General features: G+C 38.7%; 1 protein-coding gene across 6 annotated transcripts in view; it reads right to left on the bottom strand.

Moving 5' to 3' along the window:
- The window catches only part of LOC114304143 (auxin response factor 8), a 28,286-nt gene extending 25,354 nt beyond the window's left edge, over positions 1 to 2,932 (bottom strand). The window contains exons 1-6 of one of the 6 annotated variants that reach the window (XM_082891117.1): positions 2,128 to 2,932; positions 1,792 to 1,904; positions 1,580 to 1,678; positions 1,406 to 1,462; positions 1,144 to 1,299; positions 985 to 1,069 (exon numbers count right to left, since the gene is read on the bottom strand). In XM_082891117.1, the coding sequence (XP_082747243.1) occupies positions 985 to 1,069; positions 1,144 to 1,299; positions 1,406 to 1,462; positions 1,580 to 1,678; positions 1,792 to 1,904; positions 2,128 to 2,170 (553 nt within the window). In that variant the 5' untranslated portion in view covers positions 2,171 to 2,932. Of the gene's footprint in view, positions 1 to 984; positions 1,070 to 1,143; positions 1,300 to 1,405; positions 1,463 to 1,579; positions 1,679 to 1,791; positions 1,952 to 2,127 lie in introns of all 6 variants that reach the window. The other 5 variants (XM_082891140.1, XM_082891138.1, XM_082891146.1 and 2 more) reach the window with 5 other exon arrangements.
- Between the last annotated feature and the right edge of the window lie 16,965 nt (positions 2,933 to 19,897).

Genomic DNA, 19,897 nt, shown 5'->3' with positions numbered 1-19,897 from the left:
CTTGCGAATAACCTTCCTCATCCCTAGGTTAGAGTAACTATTTTCTAGTTTAACCATCCTTACGAGCCTCCTTAGCCAATCCACACTTGCCTTTCCGCTCTTTCTCCGGAAGATCCATTAGCGACAAGTTTTTGCTTTTTAGATGTTTGGTGTTTGGTTTTACATTACACAATCCTTATTATGAAGAGGTGCATCAATTTAAACAAAGACAACTTTACATAAGAGTTATACCTGTTGGCCAATGAGTGCCTAAGCTAAATAGATATCAAGGGTAAAATTGTCAAGCACTGAAAATTTTATTCACAAGTGTCCTGTCAGAGACAAACACCCTTGCAGGATTTCATCGTCCATATTAGGTATTTACAATGCAGATCATGAAAACGTGGTCTAGCAATCTTCAAATGCTACAATTTCACCTCTCTACAACTATAAGAGCTCGTTTGGCAACAGGCCGGTTTAGCCAAAAAGCTAAAAAATTACTAAAAAAGTCAAAAAAGCCAACAACTCATACTAAAAAGTTAAAGATTCTTTTTTCTCTCTACTTTTTGCACATCTTTTCGTAAAAAGTCAAAAAGTCATCCCAAACATGCTAGTTTTTTTTAGCTCATATTTTAGTCAAAAAGTTACTAAATTAGCCTGTTCCCAAACGAGGCCTGAGTCAATAGAGTTAAATGAGTTAAATAAGACACCCCTTATATTACCTTTTTTTAAATAGGTGAAGATACCCACTGTATTTCATAATCATTTTGACCCAGTGCCAAGAGATTTATGTTTTTAAAAGATAAACAATTGGTTAAGGTGCCATATTAGACATAGTCGTTGAACCCTGAGCAATAGTACAAACATTTATGACAGCACACCATACTCAATTAAGAATTTCCTTCCATATAATCCAAAGGCGATACTATTGAATCAGAAGTTTGCTGAGAGATTGAAAAGGTAAATTACTTTCAAATCTGGAAGATATAAACAATTATGACCTACCTCGGAAGATATGCCTAAACTTCCACTCAACGTCGTGGAGATCCCTTGCAATAAGCTCTTGACAAGGTGGCTGCTGAGAGAAATCCTGATGGACCCAAGAAAAATACACATTAGCTTAACATTGAAATCAGAAAAAGAAAAGCATGGGAAGGAGATTACCAGTGGAGGGAAAACTTTCTCTGCAGCACGACGGGGAACAGAGAACCCCCCGTGAGTACTAGTATCACTCGCTGTTAATGTCTTGCAGAAATAATTGGTTGGCTGCTTGCTTGGAATCCCCAATTCAACAGGAATATATGTATCCTTCTGCTCTTGCTACGTTAGTACCACAAAAGATTACTTTTGCCACTAGATTGACACGAAATTGAAAAGGCATCATATAATTTGTTAAATGCAGTTTTAAAATATAACTTAAGACTACCGGCGTCAATGGCTGCAAGGTCATTTGAGCATATACTTCGTCTGTTTCAACGTCTGCCTGAAATACCATAAATAAGATATTATCTCTTAAACCCCTACGTGACATACAATGATACACACAACTAGAGATATCCAGAGAAGCAAAAAGAGTATGTGCATAAAGAATAGAACCCACGTGCATTGTAACATTGTGGAGTTGACAGATTAACTGAGGCGGCAAGCTTGGGTAATTGGGTATGTGGGCATCAACTTCTTTGTTAGTTGTCGCCGCAACCTGAGTTGCAATTATAATTGGCGTTATTACGAATGCTTGAAGTATGTTTTTCTCGTAACAAAAGCATATATTGAATTATATCAAAAGAAATAAAGAGTGACTGAACAAAAGACCTGCTCACTATGACCCTGAGGGAAGTAAACCACACGACTCCCGACCGTTGGCAGGGACACGAGAGGGCCAGCGCATGCATGCCATAGCTCCGAATTCAAACACTTATTCTCCCCTTTCACAGGCCAATAAAAATTACCCCAAATGTTGACTACTTTACTTCTTAATATTGATTAAAAATGCAGTAAGAAAAAGGAAATATTTCAAGACATGCCAAACAAACTATCAACAACCCAAAAAAACGAAGGAAAAAAAAAACTGAAAAAGACACATACATGAGCAAGTTAAAAAGTCTAAAAAACAGAGAAGGCAACGAATGGGAGAAGAGAAAAAGATACCTTCATGAGCCTGCTGACTCAGTCCTGATGTTGAAAGCTTCATGTTTCTTAAAAGTTCGTATAAATACTAGCCTAAACCCTTAAAACTATACCCAAAAAAAAAAAAAATTCAGCTTATTAAAAAGCCTTCTGCAATAGCTGTCATAATCTTGAGCCCTAAACTGCTGTCCCAGTGCACCTTTTTAGTCTTCAACAAACTCCTCTCCTCAATCATGGCTCCACGCTCCATAATTTCTTCCCCCCCCCCCCCTCCCCTCTCTCTCTCTCTCTCTCTCTAAGCCCAGAAATTCACACCATACTCAAAATACACCAACAAACCAAGCCCTAAAATTTCACAAAACCACAGTAGACTCCCAATTGCAACTGCTCATCAACAAACAACAAAGTTAGACACTTAACTTTTAGTTCACAAAATCGAAACCCTAAGCTGAGAGGTCGCGTTATTCGAGACCGCCATGAATGAGCTCTTCATTTTTCTCTGCAACCTGGAACCAAATCCAAGTCGCCCCACGCACAGTGGATCTTTTCGTGGCCAATCGCTGTCGAAAGTGATGAGAGAGAAAGTGTTTTATAAAGAAAGACCGAGCTCAGACCTGGTAGCAGTAGAAAGAGAAGATGAGAGAGAGATGAATGGGCTCAATTCAATCTTTCTCATTCTCTCTCTCTCTATCAGTATCATCATCAGAGGCAATGTTTTGGGGAAATTACAATCGGGGGCGTCCGGAGATTCGTACCTGGGAATCCTGACCGTCCATTTTGGACTGATATGACAGCAGGCATGTGCCACCATCCTTCAGTGGTCGTTGTCAGAGTACGGAGCTTGGGATATTTAAATATACTTTTATTTATTTATTACAATTTATACATACATGGGAGAGTGAGAGATACGGAGGGAAAGATTTTGTAATAATTTGTTATAATTTTATTTTATTTGCAAGCTTTTTGGTCTATTGGGCCTTTTTTTTCTTTCCCTCTGGTAACTTTGGTGCTGTTCTTTTTACAACAATTTTGATGGTCCATGCGTCTTCTACTGATGATGATGATGATGGGGGAACCAGTTTGTCAAACTGTATCTTAAACTGGGACTTCATGAAATTGACATATACCCCCATTTTGGGAAGTGAAAAAAAAAATTAGGTTCGTTTGGTTTAATTTTTGAGTTAGATTGGGTCGAGTTTTAAAATTATAATTTGATAATAAAATATATTTTGAATTTGTAAGTTTTAAAATTATGATTTGATTGTGAAAATAGTACTGCTATTAGTATTTGGCAAAATTTTTTGGACCCCTCATTTTATAATTTTTTTTATTACATTCATACCTTAAAGTAAAATTATATTAAAAGACATTATTAAATGGAACATCCACATATCAATAAGAACTAATACTCTACAATATTTGACATCCACCCCCAACCCCACGAGTAAGGATCTTCTAGAGTTTTTTTTTCCCTAAAGTTTTCTAGAGTGGTGTGTTGTATGGTTGAGATTTAATAACAAGTCACATCAATTTTTTAGCATTAAATCTCACCCATACAACACACCACTTTAGGAAATTTTAGGAAAAAAAAACTCTAGAGGATCCTTGGTGCCAACCCCACCTCCACCTCCACCTCCACCTCTATCTCCACCTCCAACTCTAACTCCAACTCCAACTCCAACTATACGTGTTTTATGTTTGTAAACCCTAAACCTATTACTTTTCATAACCAACTAATATAAACCCTAAATCTATTATTTTTCATAATCATCTTAAATCTTGAATGTGTCATCTTCAGGGTTGGTTTGGGATGTTCTAAAAAAGTGCACTTTTTGACTTATTAACTTATATGGGTTGGGTTTGGGTTGGGTTTGATATGATGTGTTAGAGAAGTGATGTGATTTAAATAAGATAGTGACTTTTTGACTTTTTATATTATTTAGTAGATGCCAAACTTGGCCTCAGTACCATCATCAACGCTATTGAACTTGAAAGTTTTGCTTCAAGTATAACATATACTTCATCACTTATTTCACTATGTAGAGCAATGGAGGACGAGGGCAACAATTCTAGTGAGACCGGTGTTCCATTAATAAGTTTACCGGTCTTGTATTAACATTCTTGGTCGTTTTCGATCATTCTTGTTTCGTTCGAGCTGTTCAGTACTGGTTTGCTGACTGTTAGAATTATGTTCAGTTCGGTAATACAGTACTGAACATAATCCTTTCGTTCAATACATAGGTTCCGAACATTAATACAGATAGTCAGTTATGTAATTTTCTTTGTTAAACTAACTTAGAATGGAAAAGAGTAAATTGGAATGGATTTAAGTTATGTATTTTGAATGGATTTAATTCATGTTATTTTAAGTTGTGAATTGGAATGGATTCAAGTAACATAGTGATGAACAAATTTTGTTCAGACATACAGTGCTGACAAGATCATTATTGTTCGACAAAATAGTTCTGAACAAAATACATTTTTTCGGCTACACAGTGGTGAACAAATTGTTTTGGGTTACATTCAGAATTCTGATGGCGATTCAGACGATGATTCTGTTTTTCCTCATCTTGCAAACGGTTATGCAAATCTCGTAGAAATTGTACTATCTTTGATCAATCTCAGCGTTGACGAAGATACAAAAAGCAACGAAGAAGATAATGATGAGAGGATGAGAGAGGCTACTGATTCGGCGATACGGATAACGTTCAAAGAAGATGAGAGTCGTCGGAATGCTTCGTTGGCGGCTGAGACGGCGACGAGAGTAATGGAGGGTTGGGGTCCAAGAATTCTATACTAGACCAAAGCTCCAAACTCTAAAGATTGAGTAAGTCAGGGAAGGAGATGAGTGAAAAATTAGGTGGGTATGCATTTCATTGTGAAAATATCATGAGTACGGGTAGATTTGGTAATAAGTGAGGTGTCCAAAAAATATTATTAAAATTTAGGGTTAGGGTTGGGGTCCAAAGAAATGGGGGGTCCAAAGAATTTTGATAGGTGCTAATAGCAACACTCTTATGAAAAATTTGTTTGGTTATGAGTTTTGAAAAGAATTTGAATTGAGTAATGTGACATATGATATTAAAAAGTGGGTGTTTTGAAAAGTGGGTGTGGAATTAATTTTCTAAAACTGTAACCAAACAACACACTCAAACTAAGGAGTAGAATTAAACTTCAAACGCTCTACCAAACAGAGCCTTAAATTTCATTTTATTTTTATGTTTGAGTTATATTTTTAAAGATAAGTTATTGAAAAAAGTTTTAAAAATTAAAAAATTATTTGATTATGAGTTTTGAAAATAATTTTGAAATAATTTGTATTTTTTTTTGTAGTTGAATAGATGGGTGTGAGAAAATTTGATTGATGTATAGAATGTGAGAGAATGAGAGAAAAGAAAAAAAATCAATGTGTGCTTGGTTTCAGTTTTCTGGAAATTGAATTTTTTTTTCTGTGCTTTTTTTTATTTTTAGTGAATAGTTTTTAAAATTTGAAGCAATTTTTTTTTACTTCTTTAGATGCACCTTACATAGATGTATCTAAATAATAAAATATTTATGAAAAAATATTTTTAAAAAATTTAAAATACGAGAAAATGTGAAAAATGCATATTTTTTTATATTTTTGGTATTTAGTGAATTTTTTAAATATTTTTTCACAAATATTATATTTTTTAGTGTATTTATGTTAGAGGTGTGTCTAAAAATTTAAAAATTGTTTAAAATATTTATAAAAAATTAGTGAAAACAAAAAAATATGAAAAATAAATAAAATTTTTTAAAAAGTGAATTCTAAAAACTGAAACCAAACAGTTTTGAAAAGAAATTTGAAAATTGATAATTCAAACATGTTTTTTTGATTTTTTAATATAAATTTTAATTTAAAAACTAAATCAAATGGTACCCTAATTATTTAGGTTTTTTTTTTTTTTTTTTTTGAAAAAGTATGCAAAATGATAGAAAAGTGATATGAACTGAATAAACCAATAAATTGACTTTTTTCCTAATTAACAAAACAGGCCATAGTGTGAAAACTCATAAAATAGCTTCTTTTTTATTAAAAAAAAAAAAAAGTTTTAATGGTTGAAAATATTTGTACTATGGCAAATTTACCATTGTGTTTGGTTATATTCTCCAAATATATTTCTATTCTATGTTTTGAGTGTGTTATTTATTTAGAGTTTTCAAAAATTAATTCCACACTCACTTTTCAAAACTCTGTCCAAAGCGGAAAAATTTAGATTAACCGGTCGTCTTCCCAGACATTTGGCAAGTTGACTGAAACAGTACAATTTTTTTTTTACAATTGACACCTGTTATTTTTTATATTTTAAATAAAAGAAATTCGGAATTTTTTTAAAAGATTTATGTATTTTGAATAGAATTTTAAGTTTTGTGTTTAGTTATAAATTGTAAATTTTTTATATCAAATATTGTATATCACATTAAAAATTTTCCACTCAAATATTTGTAATATGGCAAATTTACAATTCACTCTCTTTATTCTTTTCTCTTTCCGACTAACCATCCCCCGTTCTTCTTCGTTGTTGTCGTCCTTCATCCACCTTGTTCCGGTCTCCCTGACACCTACCACATCAATTGTACTGGCATAACTCATTGAACATATTTCTAGTGGAGGAGAAGGCGATGATGATTTTAAGTTTGAGAAATATGGGTAGTGTATGGTTTAGTTTTAGAATTATAATTTAAAAATAAAGTTATATTTTGAGTTTGTTAGTTTTTAAATTATAATTGTAGACACCCCATTTTTTACCGTCCTTAAGACTTGAGCATTACTGATAGTTTATTTGGTGGTGAAAGATGTGCAGGGCAAAGGTTCGATTTCTTCGGCAAGAGAAGAGTCAAATCCTAACCTCACACCCCATTTTAAACCAAAGTTATTTTGGATGGTTTTTAGATCTTAAAATCCTCTCTTTCAAAATATTTTTGAAATAAAGTTCCTACGATATTTCGAGGCTCTTATTTCGTTAAATGTTGCGCTTTTTGGTAAACCGAACGAGGACAAAGTGAAAATGAATAAAAGAGAGATGAAATCTTTGAAAAATCTTTCAAAACACCTTGTTTAGGGATTTGAAGTTAAAGAAAATTAGAGGAGAGGGAATAAACCAAGTTGAAGAAGAATGTGGGTATGAATCGCTAAGAGAGAGTCGAGCGGTCCTCGTTAAATCAAGTCTATCTGTCTATACACTTGGATTTAAGCTATGAGGCCACCACTGTTGAAAATAAGACTTCTGGGGCTTCATTTTTCACTCAAGAATCTCCTAAAGCCGAGTCCGGATAAGGGAGATATGGTTGGTTGAAGTTCGGCATGAATCCGGGTACGACCAAAACTGAGCAGCTTCACCAAAACAGGCATAACTTTTTCCACAGTTGGAATTTTGATACAACGATACCACCATTAGAAAGCTTACTTATGGGGCTTCAATTTGGACACAATAATTACCTGAAAAGGAGTCCATATGAAGAAGTTATGCCCATTTGAAGTTAGACTTGCAGAGCAGAATGTCCTATCGGCCACAAATGTGCACAGTCGGCCAAAAAAGTAGCAGATCGGCCATCACAAGTAGCAGATCAGCACCAAAGATGGCCGGTTGGCCAAGAGTGACCCAAATTCAGATTTTTTGAAGATATTTCTCCTCCAGCTGTTTCCAGCTTGCTCCAGCTGTCCCAAATCAGATATTTTCGACCAAAACTCTTGCTTTTGCTATATATGAAGATATATCTCCCATTTTGCAAGGGACAACCTTCTTGAGCAAGTTTGAGAGATTCTCTCACTAAACTTCCTCTCTCTCTACAATTTTCAGAGCTTAATCTCTGCCTCTCTCTCTAAAGCCTCTCTCTCTTGCCCCTTTGTGCATAGAAGTAGAGAAACATGCCCAGTTTACTTGGAACTTGTTTTCGGCTGCTAAAGCTTGGTTTTAACTCCGAAATCTTGCTGTTTGGCTTCAAGGGTAAGTACTTGTCCCTAGGGCTGCAAATGAATCGAGCTGTTCATAAACAAGCTCGGCTCGGCTCGGCTCGGCTCGTTTAGTAAACGAGCCGAGCTCGAGCTTAAATAAGCTCGACTTGTTAAGCTCGGCTCGTTTATCTTTGTTTAAATTATTTAATAAATATATTATTTATATATTAAATAATATATAAATATATAAAAATATATATAAAAATAATAATATAAATACATTTTTTATATATTAAATAATATAAATAATATTTTTTATTTAAATATTTATATTTAAATAATATAAATAATATTAAAAAAAATTATCGAACCGAGCCGAGCCGAGCTGAGCTTGAGTTTCAATAAAATTAGCGAGCCGAGCCGAGATCGAGCCTAGTTCCTTATCGAGCCGAGCTCGAGCTCAATAAACGAGCTCGATAAGCAAACGAGCCGAGCTCCAACTTAGCAAAGCTCGGCTCGGCTCGGTTCGTTTACAGCCCTACTTGTCCCTCTAAAGCTTTGTTTTGCATGCTTGTTTTACCACATTTGCAAACTGTTTTTGGCTTGGTTTTGAGCTGAAGAAAACTCTATTTTTCAGTCCTAAAAATGATGGTTTAGGCCTATTTTGTGTTAAGGGGTTGTCTCCCCCTTTTGTTCCTTAGCTTGTTTAGCTTTTGAGCCATCTTCGAAGGCCTTTCAAAACAACTTTTCGTGGCCTTTTTACCACTGAAATCTAGTGGATTTTCAGTGGTAAAAACCCTGTTTTGAGGTCCTAAATAGGATAGAGTGGTCCCCTCTCCTCTTGTCTTGTTTGCTTGTGTTGATGGCCAACCAAATGAGCATGTGTTTTTACTTCTTTGTGGCTTTGTTTAGGCTCATTTTTGTGACTTTTCAGACCTGCTATAACTCTGTTTTTGGCTGTCTTGGTCACCTCTTGCATGCTTATTGCACTTGTAGTGTAAATCCTCTTTGGTAGCCTTACATGCTTGATGTTGTAGCCTATTATTTTAGCATGTATTGGCTCCATTCCAACACATTTTTTATAACGCTTTGCCATGCTAAAGCTCTGTTTTAAGTTGTTTTGGTCATGCATGCCTTGCTTTGTATAGCCATAGTGCATTCTTACTCACTAACTTTGAGTTTTCAAGTCACTAGCATGCATTACTTGGGCTATTTGCATGATCTAGCATCATTTTGTATGAGATTTCAGAGCATGTTTCATAGTAATACACTCGCATGTGTTACTCTTTCAATGCTTTGGAGGGCTTGTGCCTTTTGCCTTAAACATAAGCCAATATGTATGTCATCTTGCCTGAGCTTTTGGGCTGCCATATCAGTGTGTTTTTGGTGTTATTTTGTCATGATACAACTCTGTTTTTGGTTGGTTAGAGCATCCTTCATTTGCTTCTTACACTTTTAGTGTAACTATGCTCATTGCCTCTTGCATGCTTGGTATTTTGGCTTCATTCCATGCATGTTTTGGCCTTGTTTTGACCTGCCTTGGGATTGTTTTCAGTCATCTTGGCGCTTTGGGGCTTGATTGATATGGCCATTGTAAGGGAGATTTAATAATTTGGCTTTGGGCCGTGGTAATGACCGGGCTAAAATTGGTCCGAGCATGTTTGGGCCGAGCTAGGCCAATCCAGGTGCAGTGTGCTCAGTTAAAGCCTAGGTCCGATTTGGCCGGGATAACTTCTCTGCTAGCCCGGTTCGCGTTGTTTGCTCGTTGAGATCGGTCTCCCTCGGACCGGCCTAACTTGTCTGGAGCTTGACCGTACTGGAATGCTATTGAGCTTGGTTGTGATAGAGTTCAGCGAGTGACTGTTGGGCTCGTTAAGTAGCTCGGTTGAAAGAGGCCGAGATAATTTCGCCGATCTGTCCATTCCCGCCAATGCTGACTGGCGGTTTGATTAGGTGGTGTTTAGTTGAATTTGCGCTGACAGATAGGAGACCAGCTCCACGTGTCAATAAGCGAATAGATGTAGAGGTGAGCGCAGAAAGTATATAAGCATGACTGCAGAATTATCTCGGCCTCCTTCGACCGAGCTACTTAACGAGCCCAACAGTCACTCGCCGAGCTCTATCACAACCAAGCTCAGTAGCATTCCAGTACGGCCGAGCTCCAAACAAGTTAGGCCGGTCCGAGGGAGACCGATCTCAACGAGCAAACAACGGGAACTGGGCTAGCAGAGAAGTTATCCCGGCCAAATCGGACCTAGGCTTTAACCGAGAACACTGCACTTGGATTGGCCTAGCTCGGCCCAAACATGCTCGGACCAATTTTAGCCCGGTCATTACCACGGCCCAAAGCCAAATTATCAAATCTCCCTCACAATTGCCCATTAATTCTGTCCGTATTTGCGTGACCGAAATTACATTACAAGGCCGGGATGGACTTTTTGCTCGGTGGTTCACTTTGCTCAGTCTAGAAACCTCAAAGTTGGCAAACAAAGTCAGCTCGTCAACTCGCTTCTTGGCGAATAAAATCAGCTCAGCAACTTCTTGAGCGAGCAAAATCAACTTAGCAAGGACCTTCAAAGTTAGCGAGGAAAGCCAGCTCAGCAACTTGATTCTTGGCTATCAAGATCAGCTCGGCAAGTAACTCCAAGGTCAGCGAGCAAGGTCAGCGAGACGACTTTCTTCATGACGAGCAAGATCAGCTCGGCAAGGAACTCCAAGGTCGACGAGCAAGGTCAGCTCGACAACTTTCTTCTTGGCGAGCAAGATCAGCTCGGCAAGGAACTCCAAGGTCGGCGAGTAAGGTCCGCTCTGCGACTTGCTTCTAAGCGAGCAAGATCAGCTCAGCAAGGAACTCCAAGGTCGGCGGACAAGGTCCGCCCCGCAACTTGCTTCTTGGCGAGCAAGATTAGCTCTATAAGGAACTCCGTGGTCGACGAGCACGGTCTGCTCTACGACTTGCTTCTTGGCGAGCAAGATCAGCTCGACAAGGAACTCTAAGGTCGGTGAGCAAGGTCAGCTCGACGATTTTCTTCTTGGCGAGCAATATCAGCTCGGCAAGGAACTCCAAGGTCAGCGAGCAAGGTCAGCTCGGCGACTTTCTTTTGGGCAAGCAAGATCAGCTCGGCAAGGAACTCTAAAGTCAAGGAGCAAGGTCAGCTCGGTGACTTTCTTCTCGGCGAGCAAGATCAGCTCGGCAAGGAACTCAAAGATCGGCGAAAAAGGTCAGCTCTGCGACTTGCTTCTTGGCGAGCAAGATCAGCTCGGCAAGGAACTCTAAGGTCAGCGAGTAAGGTCAGCTCAGCGACTTGCTTCTTGGTGAGCAAGATCAGCTCAGCAATGAACTCCAAGGTCGACGAGCAAGGTCAACTCCGCGACTTGCTTCTTAGAGAGTAAGATCAGCTCGGCAAGGAACTCTAAGGTCTGCGACCAAGGTCCGCTCGGCGACTTGCTTCTTGGCGAGCAAGATCAGCTCGACAAGGAACTCCAAGGTCCGCTCGGCGACTTGCTTCTTGGCGAGCAAAATCAGCTCGGCAAGGAACTCCAAGGTCGGCGAGCAATGTCAGCTTGATGGCTTTCTTCCTGGCGAGCAAGATTAGCTCGGCAAAGAACTCCAAGGTCGCGAGCAAGGTCCGCTCGACGACTTGCTTCTTGGCGAGCAAGATCAGCTCTGCAAAGAATTCCATGGTCGACGAGCAAGGTCCGCTCGGCGACTTGCTTCTTGGCGAGCAAGATCAGCTCTGCAAAGAATTCCATGGTCGACGAGCAAGGTCCGCTTGGCGACTTACTTCTTGGGGAGCAAGATCAACTCGGCAAGGAACTCAAAGGTCAGCGAACAAGGTCAGCTCGGCGACTTTCGTCTTAGCGAGCAAGATCACTTCGACAAGGAACTCCAAGGTCCGCGAGCAAGGTTAGCTCGGCGACTTACTTCTTGGCGAGCAAAATCAGCTCGACAAGGAACTCAAAGGTCGGCGAGCAAGGTCAGCTCCACGACTTGCTTCTTGGCGAGTAAGATCAGCTCGACAAGGAACTCCAAGGTCCGCGAGCAAGGTCCACTCGGTGACTTGCTTCTTGGTGAGCAAGATCAGCTCAACAAGGAACTCCAAGGTCCGCGAGCAAGGTCAGCTCAGCGACTTGCTTCTTGGCGAGCAAGATCAGCTCGACAAGGAACTCCAAGGTCCGCGAGCAAGGTTAGCTCGGCGACTTGCTTCTTGGCGAGCAAGATCAGCTCGACAAGGAACTCAAAGGTCGGCGAGCAAGGTCAGCTCTGCGACTTGCTTCTTGGCGAGCAAGATCAGCTCGGCAAGGAACTCCAAGGTTGGCGAGCAAGGTCCGCTTGGTGACTTGCTTCTTGGCGAGCAAGATCAGCTTGGCAAGGAACTCCAAGGTCGGCGAGCAAGGTCAGCTCGGTAACTTGCTTCTTGGCGAGCAAGACCAGTTCAGAAAGGAACTCCAAGGTCGCGAGCAAGGTCCGCTCGACGACTTGCTTCTTGGTGAGCTAGATCAGCTCGGTAAGGAATTCTAAAGTTTATTAAAACCATCAACAAATCTCTTGTCGAGTAAAATTCATCCGACAAGGAATTCCAGAGTTGATAAAATCATCAACAAACCTTTTGCTGAGCAAAATCCGTCCGGCAAGGAATTCCAAAGTTTATCAAAACCGTCAACAAATCTCTTGCCGAGCAAAATCTGCCCTGCAAGGAATTTTGATCTTTCCGTCAAAATGATTGTTGGTTGCCCCTTGGACAGCACTAAATCCGCTTGGCGAGGCAAAAATACAACAATTCTCAAGATAATGGTCTGCTTGTTTCATTGTGCCAATGGCAAAAAGGGTTACAAAAATAGAACTAAGAAAAAAACTTTAGATTGGCAGAGTTCGATGTTCTGAAAATGGATCGGCCATTTACATTCCGTGAGTTTTATGTCCCTTTTCCTCGGCCTTCTTATAGACATCTTGCAAAAGCCAAACTCCCTATATCTTTTCTATGGTGGTTTGCATGTCCATCACATTGTCCGACTACGTGAACCTTTCGCATTACTCTCTTATTCTCTACTACCGGACTTGTCGTCACGGTAGCTGCGGCTGCATTATCTTCGACTCAGATGTGCTCATTAATGTGTTGCATGAGCAATTCCATAGTTGACGGTTGATTCATTGTAAGCGAGTCTCTCAGTCGATGTCCAACTGGAAGACCGCGTTTATACTGAGTGATTGCAAGGTTGGTCGGGCAATCAAGGATCTCGTTGAAAGTCTTCCAATACTTAGTGTTATACGCCTTCAAAGAGTCGTCTGACTCCTTCTTTACTCTCAAGAGATGGTCAATTTCCTTGGGCATTTTAGCATTTGTCTTAAATCTAGTGACGAATGTCTCTGCCAACTGTTGCCACTCCTCGATGCTCTCCTCCGGCAGCCTCTCGAACCATTTTAGGCCCAACTCGCCCAAACTCGATGGAAAAACAAAGCACGTGAGCGCATCGTTCCGCCTGTGCCCAGCCATAACCTATCAAAAGTGGCCATATATGGATCAGTCTTTCTGTCATGGAGCGTGAACTTTGGTTGACGAAACCCGGGGGGGCGATGGGTTCTCGATCTCTACAGAAAAAGAGGTGGCACTTAGCCTTGCCAACTCTCTGTCTAGTGGCGCACGTGCCACCAAGCGTGGTTGTGGCACGGCGACCTTCTCACTGGCTCGCCTTCTAGGGACTAGCCGCTGCAGTGCAAGCACCCTCTGCGCCTCTTGCTGTCGAGCGCGCCCCTCCAACACATCCCTTAAGTTTTTCGAACAGTCGGAGCGAGAATACCTCGACGCCGTCATCGGGCGTGAGGGGTGGTAACTGTTGTCCTGCGTGCGAGATATCGTCGCCGGTGCTACGCAGTCTCCAGCTCTGAAGCTTCTCGTGATGGAGAGTGAAGGGGTGCGATGTCTATTAAGACTATCGGAACGGTGGGAATGGGCGTGCTCACTGTTGTTTCCCACTCCAGCAATGCCCTTTCCCTTCATCTGGCGTCTCATGGCCTCCATCTCCGTCGCCGTTTTCTTGATGATGGTATCTTGGTCTCTCAGCTTGTCTTCCAAATGTTGAGTGTGTGAATCTCGCCGTCGGCGACGCTCTTTTGGAATGTCAGAGTGCCCAAAACTCCTTGCGCGCTTGTCTCGCGCATCCCTAGGAAGTCCTTGTGCAGAGGTCTCCAAATCAGCCATCGTTGGAATTGCGAACATGCCATCTCTGAGACAAATGGACTCTGGCGTGATGCCGTCGATGGCGAGTAACGAAATGTCGTCGTGGTTCGCCATAAAAGAAGACCGGAGAAGCTTGGAGGACAAGGTTTTGTCTGTCAACTTCCCACAGATAGCGCCAATTGTACGGGGAGCAAATATTCCGCGGAGCCCGTACTCCTTTCGTCTAAGTTCCTTGTCTATCCGATCGACCTAGGAGCACAACGGCGGTGTGTGGCCGAAAAATCCCTCCAACGGTCAAGTTAGCACACACACACACACTCAGGGAGAGAGAGAGGAAGAGAGAGACATATCACAATGAGTGTTTCTCACCAAATGATGTTCTATCCTAGGAATGGCAACGGGGCGGGGCGGGGCCGGGGACTACACCCCCGTCTCCGATCCCCGAAAGTAATAGATGCCCGTCCCCGGCCCCGATCCCCGACGGGAACCCAAAGCCCGACCCCATCCCCGTCCCCGATCAGGGATTGGAGATCCCCAACCCCGAAAAATCCCCGATGGTTTTTTTTTTTTTTTATATATATATGTAAAAATCTGTAAACAGATTAAAATATCCAATTGAAATAAAAAAATTCTGTAACAACACCGAATTCTATAAACATAAAATAACCAATTCTATTTTAATCTGTAAATAGATTAAGCATCAATAATTAATAAAAAAAATACAAAACATCAATAAACATCCTATAGCAACATACAAAACATCCAAGAAAACATCCAAAACATCCTGCATCAATTCTATTTATATGTCATATTTGCCAATTAAAAAAATTCTATAAACATCCAAGAAAACATATTCAGCATCAATAATTAATCCTAAACATCCTATAGCAACATACAAAACATCCATTTACAAAACAACTTGTAGCAACATACAAAACATCCATTTACAAAACAACTTGTAGCAACATACAAAACATCAATAAACATCCATTATCTAGTAGCAACATCCTAAAAATTCAGCATCCATTACATCTATTACATCCTGATAATTCAACATCCATTACATCATGAAAATTCAAGAGCCCATACACAACCCACACACAAAACATCCTATAGCAACAAAATAGCATAAACAAAACATCTGTCCAGCAGCCCACACACAAGAAAATTCAACAAGTAGCAAAGAGAATAATTAATCCCAAGCACAACCCGCAAGGGATAGGTTACCCAAAAATTGAAATTAAAAATAAAAAAAATATCCATTACCACATAAAAAATCAAATCCATTGTTTCTCCAATACCAATTCAAACCACACAACTTCCATCATCTCTTTCAACTTGAATTCCTGTTAAATAACAGAAGGAAAAAAACAAATAATTAATACGAATAATAAAATGTAAAAAATGTTAACAATTAAAACAAAAAAGATAACAACTAATACAAAAGTGGCACATGATTGATCCGACTCGATCTCATCATCATCATATATAGTTGCACAGCCCACCAATTCCAATGTTGAATTTCCTAAAAAGCAAAAAATATAAATTCAGTAGTGAAATTATTCCATGGTAACATAAATAATAAAAAGTGAAATAATAATATGTAAATTGGATGAAATAATACCTTTCATCTCTGCACCCCACAACCAACTTTGTGCACACATTAATGCTTCTAATGTGTTTGGATGAAGTCTACTACAATGTGGACTCACCAACCTTCCACTAGTACTAAATGTTGACTCAAAAGCAACAGTGGATACCGGAATAACTAAAATGTCCCTAGCCATTGCCTGTAAGGTCGGATACTTTGGTCCACTAGCTTTTCTACCAATTCAAAACATCAAAATCTGAAGTTCTTGGCAAAACATCATCTTCTAGATAATGGCCCAACTCTGATCTTACATTCTTCATTTTTTTACTTCTCTTTCTACTAATAAACAAATCAAATTCTGAAGGGTCCCTGTAACAATTTCTGGATGAGTAGAAGAGTCACCAACAACATCGGTCTCCATATCAACTCGGTGCCGATACTCTTGCAACAAATCATAACAAATATGACGAACCCTATCAACTTCATCTTCAGCTTTGTCTCCATAAAATTTTTCAAAATAAAACTCCAATACACTCATCTTATACCTAGGATCAAGCACAACTGCAACTCCAATAACACCATGGATCACTAACCAATATTTATCAAAAATTTCAACCATTTTTGATGCCATTGTTCTGATCACTTCAATTTCACAAGAGAGCCATTGAGACAGTGTCATCTTAATCTCACATAAAGTTGGGAAACAAACATTGGCTGTGAAATACTTTGTATCAGAAAACAACTCAGTGATAGAAAAAAAAATCTTAAACCTCCCACTAATCTCTCTAGCAAACTCTCATTCTTGCTCAGTTGGCATAGTCTTATATTGGGGCTCTCTAATTTTTAACCTAGAAAAGACATCCTTATACAATAAGGCTGTCTGAAGCATCAAGTAGGTTGAATTCCACCTAGTTGCACAATCAAGTCCTAATTTCTTAGTATGTGGAATACGCAACTGGTTGACTGTTTCTTCAAAATTTTCTAGTCTTTTTGGTGTTGCTGTCCAATAAGCTACACTCTCTCGAATTTTCTCCACACCCACTCGTATGACATCCAATCCATCTTTCACTATCAAATTCAAAATATGCGTATAACAGCGCATATGAAACAAAGTACCACCCAACAAAAGCGATGAATTACTTAACTTATCCATCAACATGGTAATCATGACATCATTTGTGAAGCAATTATCAACAGTAACAGTCGAGATTTTTCTATCAATATTCCAGTCCACCATACACTCAAGCAAAGTATCACAAAGAACTTCTTTTGTGTGTGGACATGGAACATAAATAAACCTAAAATATGATATTCATAAACGAGTATTAATAACATGCAAATTGAACTAAATAAGATAAAATTTTTAAATGATTTGTAAATTTACAAAAATATACCTCAAAATGCGACTTTGCAATGTCCATGAATCATCAATAAAGTGTGCGGTGACAGCTATGAATCCTTTCTTTTGATTGCTAGCAGTCTACATATCAGTTGTGATTGCCACCCTACTTTTATTATGCTCCACCAAACTCAATGTCTTCACCCTCTCATAATCATAAATCTTTAAAATATCACTCTTTATCATATTTCGATAAGGCACTTTAAACAATGGTTGAAGTGCTGCTGAATATCGTTTAAAACCAACATGGTCTACGATAGAGAGGGGATATTCGTGCAAGATTATGGCATGTGACAATTCTTTCCTAGCAAAATTTTGATTAAAAATATAAGAATTCATTTTTGGACTCTCTCTACTAAAGTTGTTAGTTAACACTTTTTGCCTTATATCCATCACTTTTTTCCTAGTACAACTCTTATGGTGATCATGCAAATGCCTAGTTCCATTTTTTGAATCACCTCCAAGATGCTTGTTATAATAATTACATATTGCCTTCCACACCCCATTGACTTGTTATTTTTTGATATGTTCCCACACAACACTAGGTTTTCTTTTAGTTCCTCCACAAGTAGTATTAGACTCTTCTTCTAAATCAATAACATTTTGATTAGAGAGGGGAGACGGTGAGTTCATAGGTGTGTTTGTAGCTGGCGATGAATGTTGTGACGCGCCATTCTCAAATGGTACTTGAGAGTTAATGGGTACTTGAGAGTTAACGAGTACTTTAGAGTTAACTGGTGCTTCAGAGTTAACATCTGACATTTTTAACCTTTATAAAAATAATATGGATTGAATTAATATTAACAGAGACAACATAAAAGTAGATTACTGGAACTGAGAAACAAATTAATAATAACTAAGCTAATGGATTGAATTAATGGAATTGAGAAACAATAATTTTCTTTTTTCTTTCTCTGTTTTCTTTCTTTTAGATGAATGGAATTGAATTGGGACATGTACCAATAAGATCTTCGATAATATAAAAAATTAAATAAGGTCATCCTAACATGTACAAGTTAAATACAAACAAGCTAAGTTTGAGTCAAGATCAAGGTAAATTTGAGCTTGATAGAAACATAACAAAGCCAAGCTTGAATAAAATGAGAGAGCACATAATATTGTTACTGATTTTGAGAGAGCATAAGTTCCACACAACACACAATCTAACCTCAACTTTAAACAAAAATGCATGTCTATAGTAATTCAGGAAACTTACTTCTTCGCTTAACTTCCAAATTTCAGCTGTGTAGTAGTCAATTGTATCCACAGTTTTTCCCCAAAGGCCCCAAAAACTTGTCTATATAGAACGGAAAAGTGAGATGGTGAACTTAGTAGTTATAAGTCACTTTAATAATAAGAGATCCATAATCGTTTGTGGATGCAAAATGTATAAAAGAAACTCCAAATATGCTACTTATTTTTCCCTATATTACTGCATAAAAGTTTCTATTAAAACCCAAAATATTACAGATTCACAAGTATAGAAACTTGAGAAAAAGATAAACCTGATGTGAAAGATAATGATCAGAATGATTTACGCAAAAGAAATGTTCAACGCGCTCACTAACTGATTCATTAGGGTCTGTTCAACGTGCTCAATAAATAAATAAAAGATCTATACATATTAACCCCTCCTCATATCTCATATTTTGAGAAATGTGTCAACACTAGTTCCTAACTCACAATTATTAAGCTTCATATTAACATGGATACAACAAGCTACATAAAGGTTTAATCTCAGAGTTCCAAATGTAGCTGAAATAGTCTTCAAATTGCACTAGTGTGATACTTTTTCCAAGTTTGCAAAAGTTGCTAGATTATTTCCTAATATGAAAGTGTTCAAAGGTGGAGTGATTATTATGTGTAAACTCACATCAATCCAATGAACAACCAAACATGTCTCCTCATGTAAACAACATCAAAAATAGATACAAAGAAAACTTCTTATAAATATAATCAACGATCATCAATAACAAATCAAAACTCAACAATAGCAAAAAAACAGCCCTGATTATAAAATTTTAAAAAAAAAAACCTTTATAATCCTCTTTCTCAGAGACGATCCAGCTCCCCTCAAACGAATCGTCAAATGTACGCAAAAGAAATCTGTGTGAATATTCATAATAGAACCTAAACAGAACCTAAATAGAAATTGGAGTTTCTTTTTATAAAGAACCTAAACAGAAATTCATAATAGAGTTTGAATAAATCTGTGTGAATATTTATTTTTATAAATCTACATAAATCTGCATAAAAAAAAATATTGTATATAAACAGATATATATATATATATAATAAATAAATTTAGACAGAAAAAAAAACAGATTTGTATTGTATTTTTTACAGATCTATACACTCAGATCTAAACACTCAGATATATGTAATACATATACATATATGTAAACCCTAGATCAAAATCCCTAGAGAGAAAGAGAGAGATACCTAAGCAGAGAGAGCACGACGAAGGAGCGGCGGTGATAGATAAAACAGAGAGGGAGAGACCAGTGGCGAGCGATAGGGAGAGACCAGTGGCGAGCGAGAGAGAGATGGGAGCACCGTGTGTGAGTGAGAGGCTCGGTGGTGACGGAGGATCGCCGGTGAAGAGGGAGGCGCGGCGGTGATAGATGAAATAGAGAGGGAGAGACAGTGGCTAGCGAGCGAGAGAGAGAGAGAGGAGCGCCGTGTGTGAGAGGCTGTGTGTATGG

Source organism: Camellia sinensis, chromosome 1 (genome assembly GCF_055761805.1).
Source record: "Camellia sinensis isolate YWXY chromosome 1, ASM5576180v1, whole genome shotgun sequence".
Classification (NCBI taxonomy): Eukaryota; Viridiplantae; Streptophyta; class Magnoliopsida; order Ericales; family Theaceae; genus Camellia; species Camellia sinensis.
The sequence above is the reverse complement of the archived record's forward strand: the minus strand, read 5'-3'. Positions and strand labels throughout refer to the sequence as shown.